At 39.5% G+C, this 6,000-nt stretch overlaps 1 protein-coding gene across 4 annotated transcripts in view; it reads left to right on the forward strand.

Annotated features, from left to right (window-relative positions):
• The window catches only part of RELCH (RAB11 binding and LisH domain, coiled-coil and HEAT repeat containing), a 68,518-nt gene extending 64,470 nt beyond the window's left edge, over nt 1–4,048 (forward strand). For all 4 annotated transcript variants that reach the window (XM_063130263.1, XM_063130264.1, XM_063130265.1 and 1 more), the window contains 2 exons: nt 1,387–1,457; nt 3,514–4,048. In XM_063130263.1, the coding sequence (XP_062986333.1) occupies nt 1,387–1,457; nt 3,514–3,634 (192 nt within the window). In that variant the 3' untranslated portion in view covers nt 3,635–4,048. The remainder of the gene's footprint in view (nt 1–1,386; nt 1,458–3,513) is intronic.
• Nucleotides 4,049–6,000: the final 1,952 nt, after the last annotated feature.

Raw genomic sequence — 6,000 nt, forward strand, 5'->3', positions numbered from 1 at the left:
GAATTGTTAAGAAATTTATGGCTGAGGAACTTAAGGTATTATCTTCCTTTTGTTGGCTCACTGCATCTCCCATCAGTCAGTCTTCTGGATGGTTTTGCCCCTACAAAGTCTGTGTGGGTATAGACAGACTGGTACTGTTGGGGGGGAGGGAAGAATGAATAAAAATATGCATGCTGTTTGTGTTGTGAGAAAGTGGGTAGGAAAGAGGATATGCTCACACATGTTCATAGGTCTTGCCCATGAGTCATGTTCAAAGTTGGCAATACTATCTCCAGCTTTTTTTAAAAAAAAAATCTCTTCTATGCCTTTGCTCTAGGTTGTTCAATAACTAGACCATTAGGGGTACAGGAAAGAATGAGATGTACCACACATTACGCATTTCTGACATTGTTTAGTACAACCCAGTAATTTTGTAACCTACAGTTGGGTTTCTGGGTCATGACATAGCTAATTTGCTGCCAAAGGTGCACACTTACATTGGTAAAGAGCACAGGGACATGCCACATATACAGGAAAGGAAACCCCTCTTATAATCAACAAAACAGTCTCTTTCAGCTCCATGGCAATAGCCAAACACATACCACCCACATTATCCTGGAAAACAATACCACAAAGAGGAGGGACAGGAATGTGAGCATACCCAGGCAGTAAGCATAGCAGTAGGTCAAGCACAACATTGAAATAACTGTGCAAATGCTCACCAAAAGAAAAGAAGACTTTCCACTGCTATTCTTTTAAAAGAGGAGGGGTCAGCAAGAAAAAAGGCTAATTTAAATCAAATTTCCCATTGTAACATTTTCATGTATTTCTTGAACATGGTGCAGACTATTAAACCATATTAATTTACAACTAGAGTATTATTTACACACTGTTCATTCGTAATAGCACGCTTTACATCTCTTTGTCTCACTGTATATATTTCACATGCTTTCTTTTTTTACAGCCATGTTAACAAGCCATGGCTTGGTAACAAGAAAGGAAACCCATGGTTTGTTGGTGCATTGTGAATTCTGTGTTGTTTAAACCATGGGTTGTCGTTATGTGCAAACCAAGAACTGTGGGTTGTTTCTGAGTTGTTTCACCAAGCTATAGAAGTAGCAGGCAAGAGCAGTTTAAATAAATAATCACTCTACATGCCAGTACTACAGCACTGCAGAGACATTTGGGATACTGGAAGAGAGAAGAGGAAGAAAACAAACTCGGGATTAAGAAAGCAAACCATGATTTCTTCAATCATCTGCCAGATACATCATGCATAGGGCAACAAATCTGGGGTCAAGTAAACAATGGCTTAGTGTTATGTGTGAACTAGGCTATGATCATAACCCAGAGATAAATTTCAAACCTTTACTTTCAACTGAAGCTTTGTTCTATCCTGTGTTTTAGGTTATTTTAAGCTCCATGATAAAGGAGTGTGAACAGAAAGTGGAAAATAGGAGCGTCCAAGAACCACAAGGGTGAGGCACTGATCTTTCACAAGTTATTGTCAGCCTTCATTATAGGGACAACAATAATGAATCGTACTAGGTTTTTAATATCAGATTTTTGGTCTAGGCACTTAGTACGGTTTTTTTGCGGGGGGGGGGAGTTGTATAATGGCAGTAAATGGGCTTTCAAGACAGGAGAATTCTGTTTAGCCTTCTCCAACTGAGATTAAGACAATACACAAACATTTCAATATCCTAGAATGAAGAAAGAATCTGGAGGAGCAATAGCTATCATAAATAGTTTCTAGTTTTTCTCTGTATTACACTTCTAGAATGTGAGGAGTGCCTGAGTGAAATTGACAACAAGGCAAGGGTGAGCTGGGAATAAACATTTTGCACTAAAATAAATACTGAGCTTTTGTTAAAACACCAGCAGCACCTCACTGCTACTTCCTGCAGAAACCTGATGGGAATAGAGAGAAACCATGTCTTGGAGGAAACAAGGGGCAGTCCCTTTTCCATCCTGTTTGCTTTCTGCAGGGGGAAAGAACACGTCTCCCTCCCTCTCCCCAGAGTAGGCAAAGGAAGGTAGTTTTGCTCAACTTGGGGCTTTTGCAGAAAGTGCTTTCTGTGCTTCACTGCCTCTTACAAACAACAAGTAAATGCGAAAAGCCACTTCTTTTACTTCCTTCCCTCCTTTTCCATTTTTTCTTCCTTTTTCCATTTCAATTTCTTTCTTTTGTCTTTCTTTCTTTCTCTTTTTTTTGACAGGAGGCAAAAGGAAGGTACAGCTGGTGTTTTTTTGCAAAAGCTCAACTCATGATGGGAATCAAAACCATCTGCTTTTTCCTCCATGGAGATCTGGGAAGAGATGAGAGGTGGCTTCCATCTTGTAAGTTTTGTGTTTGCAGAAAGCACCAGCAGTGCCTTGCTGCTTTTGCCTCACGTAAAATCCCAATGGAAGGGTAAGAAACTTCCTCTTCTTTTCTCCATGGAGAGCTGGGGGTGGGGGCAAGAGATAGATGGGTTCTCTCTTTTCCCAATGGGCTCCTGGAGGAGATAGCAGCAGCAAGTCACTGTACTGCCATGGGTCTCAAGGAAAGCGGGTTCAGATGGTGACTTGGATAATGAGGCAAGTCAAAATTTGTTGGCCGCTGCCTAGCAGGTATCTTTCTACAATGCTACTGCTCAGTGAATTTCTCACAACACACCGTTGTAAATGGTTCATAAAGGTTTTTGTGCCAGGTTTCACTATGTTTAGGATATATAGTTGTATTTCAAATCTCTGGATAGAAACGAAAAAGGCAGCATCTTAAAACTATTGCCACAGATTGCTAGAGAGCGACAATGATTCCTTTTTCTTCTCACAATTGAGATTGTTCTAAATTGTATGCTGTAATCATATTGTAAATGAAAGGAACTCCAGGACTGTATCAGTGGATCCTCTGCTTGCAGTTTCTTTTGCTCTCGCTCTCTCTCCCCTCCCCATGACACTTCAGTTTACTTTCCAGCTTCCTAAATTCAAATCATCCAGTTTAAATTTAAATAGTCTCTGACAAAACAGGGACATTGAAGTATTAAATATTAATACTTTTTAAAAAGTGAGGATTTGGTTTTTCCCCTTGGCCAAGTTCTTATTCTTATAAGTAGCATCTGGAATGTGTCATAAATTCTAAATAGATCCACACTTCAAACCACTTGCTTTTTTTACCTTCTGACTCTTTGCTTCTCTCCTTCTCTTGGTCTGCCTGTCCTCACATCCAGAATAAAAGTGAGGGCTCCCAGCTTTGTTAATCTTGAAGAGATTGAATTGGTGGGTGCAATTTCACATGACTAGGAAAATGTCATTTGGACAAAGTTTTGAAAGGAATGCTTTTACATTCCAATGACAGTGTCTTTGAACTTACTTATCAGACACATAAAATTGGCTTGTACCAAGTCAGATCCTTTGTCCATCTACTCCAATGCTTTTGCCCTTGGCAGCAGCTCTCTCAGGGTCTCAAGCCAATATCTTTTTGCAGCCATGCTAGTCCAGATCATTTTAACTGGCACTGCCGTGGATTAACTTACTTTTCCTTCCCCGTAGCTCTATGTCAATTGCGGCGAGTCTTGTGAGTGAAGACACAAAGACCAAGTTTTTGAATAAAATGGGCCAGCTGACCACTTCAGGTGCCATGTTGGCTAACGTATTCCAGAGGAAGAAATAAATTGAAAAAGGAAGTCCTTGTAAACACTGAGAGACCTCATTAAGACTCGTTCCGTGTACTTGAAGTACTTGCCTTTTTATTTCCCATTTATGTTCTTGTAGTATAATTTTACTCTAACCTACAAAGATATTTGCACTGCTCTTGAATATTGCTACATATATGTTAATTTTGGGTTAAATGTGGTTGATTATAAAACTAAATTAAGTCTGTATCAAGTCCCTGTCCTGTGTTCTTGTCTTTCCAACATAATTGTTTTATATATATAATGAAGATTTTTTTTTATTTCCTGACGGGTTCTCAGCTGATATCTGTATTATACATGGAGCTGTTATGATGGTACTTAAAATAATGTAAATTTAAAGTCACGGTCATGAAGTAATTAAAGTGGAGATTACTTATGTATTTAAGTTATAAGAGGGTAATGCAGAATTTTTTAATGTTTCTAAAATGAAAGGCAAGAGCCACCAGCATTAGTCTGATTCCTGGATTGTTTTTTTTGTAACTTATTGTATATTTGAATTACAAAGGAGATGGAGAATATAATGTATAACAGAACTGCTTGCACTACAAGTCTCATGGGAGACCAGATTATTCTAGAAGTGATGGATAAACCAGATTTTTTAGATGCATCTTATGTATGTATTGGCAACTTAAATGTGTATGAAGCAGGTTACCGTATTATTAGCTTCTCTACTAGACAGCACATCCCAATCCAGAGGGCTATTATAATGCAATCCTAATCATGTTTACTTGAAAGAAAGCCACACTGAGTTCAGTGGGACTTCCTTCCAGATCAGTGTATTTAGTATTGTAGTGCTAGGCTAAACTTAAATTTGGTGCTGCTATACAAAACGCATATATTCATGTAGATGCTTCACACAATGCCATGTCTCCTCATGTACCAGCCCATAAGAATGAAGTGTCTGCATGTCAGATCAACATCTACCTTGGCTCCAGATCACAGATACGCTGACATAACACATATTGGCCAGTGCATGGGGTAAATATCTTTAATAGGATGCTGGACAATGTGAAGTGGTACATGGGTAAGTGCCTTGCATCTCATTTAAATTGGGTCTTAGGCTTTGCAGGGCAAGGGTCAAAGAGCATGTTGTACTTGACCCTCACTTCATAGCAATAATTTGTTTAGCTGAAAGTGAGGAATTTGTTTTTCCCCTTGCCCAAGTTCTTATTTTTATAAGTAGCATCTGGAAATAGCATCACACAAATTTAACTTGTGAAATGATAAATGCAGTATAACCTGAAAGCTCTCTTAAATTGAACTATTTAAATGTCACAAACACTACCAACAATTTATTACTTATTTCTATTGCAGTTTTTATCATTCATAGTCTTGCAGCTATTTCTTATCCTTGCAACATTCTTGTGAGGGAAGTAAGGCTAAGACCCAGATTGGTCCAAGGCCAGCTAGACCTTCATGGCTTTGTGGGGTTCCAGACACTAAACTCTGTCCACTACAACTTTTAACCAACTTAGGATTTCTAAAGCCTCACAGTCTCTCTCGCTCGTAAAATTTCCTTGCACGCTTCTTTATAGAAATACAAGGAAGAGATTACATAGAAGTAAACATTCCATTTAAATATCACAGTATTATGTAAGCTCTGGGGTAGGGAGAAAAGGAAGGGAAGATAGACCCAAGGCATTTATGGGAGCCTACAGTGGCTAAAAGGAAACCAGTTGTGTGTGAACAGATCCAATCCCACTACTATTTCAGTGCAAGGGGTAGCTGTACGGTTATCAATCTTTGTAGGAGTCAGTGTCCAAGCAATCACATTGTAGCATTAATCCTAGTAGAGAGGCCCAAGCCCCTATCACCAGCCTTCTCAACCTAGTTCCCTCCAGATGTTTTGGACTTCAACACTCAGGCTTTCTGATCATTGGCTATGTTGGCTAGGGCTGATAGGAGTTGAAGTCCAAAATGACTGGAGGGCACCAATTTGGAGAAGGCTGGCAAATCACATCCCCTGGAACATTGCACAGAGGAGTGAGGAGAAACTCTCTGTGAAAATAGGTGAAACAAATAGCTACAGTGAGCACTGCAATACCTGTATACTGTGCTGGCATAGAGAGCAAACTGGGCACTGGTTTTAGGCCTCCCTGAGCTGGCATTGCATCAGACTCAACTGGGGCATTCATATTTTATTAACTTCTAAGGTGCCCACCACATCTTCAGTGAAAAAAAGGGTCTGTTCTGAAAAGGCTACAACTTGCTTTTTTAGACTGTATACATTTATATTTTGACCAAGGTCACTAACAGGTCATCTCCTTCCCCACCTCAGCTCTTGCTGGTTGTGCTAATTGTGTTGCAAGTGTTGTCATAGCAGACCATCTGATTATGAAATGCT

Source organism: Elgaria multicarinata, chromosome 7 (genome assembly GCF_023053635.1).
Source record: "Elgaria multicarinata webbii isolate HBS135686 ecotype San Diego chromosome 7, rElgMul1.1.pri, whole genome shotgun sequence".
NCBI lineage: Eukaryota > Metazoa > Chordata > Lepidosauria > Squamata > Anguidae > Elgaria > Elgaria multicarinata.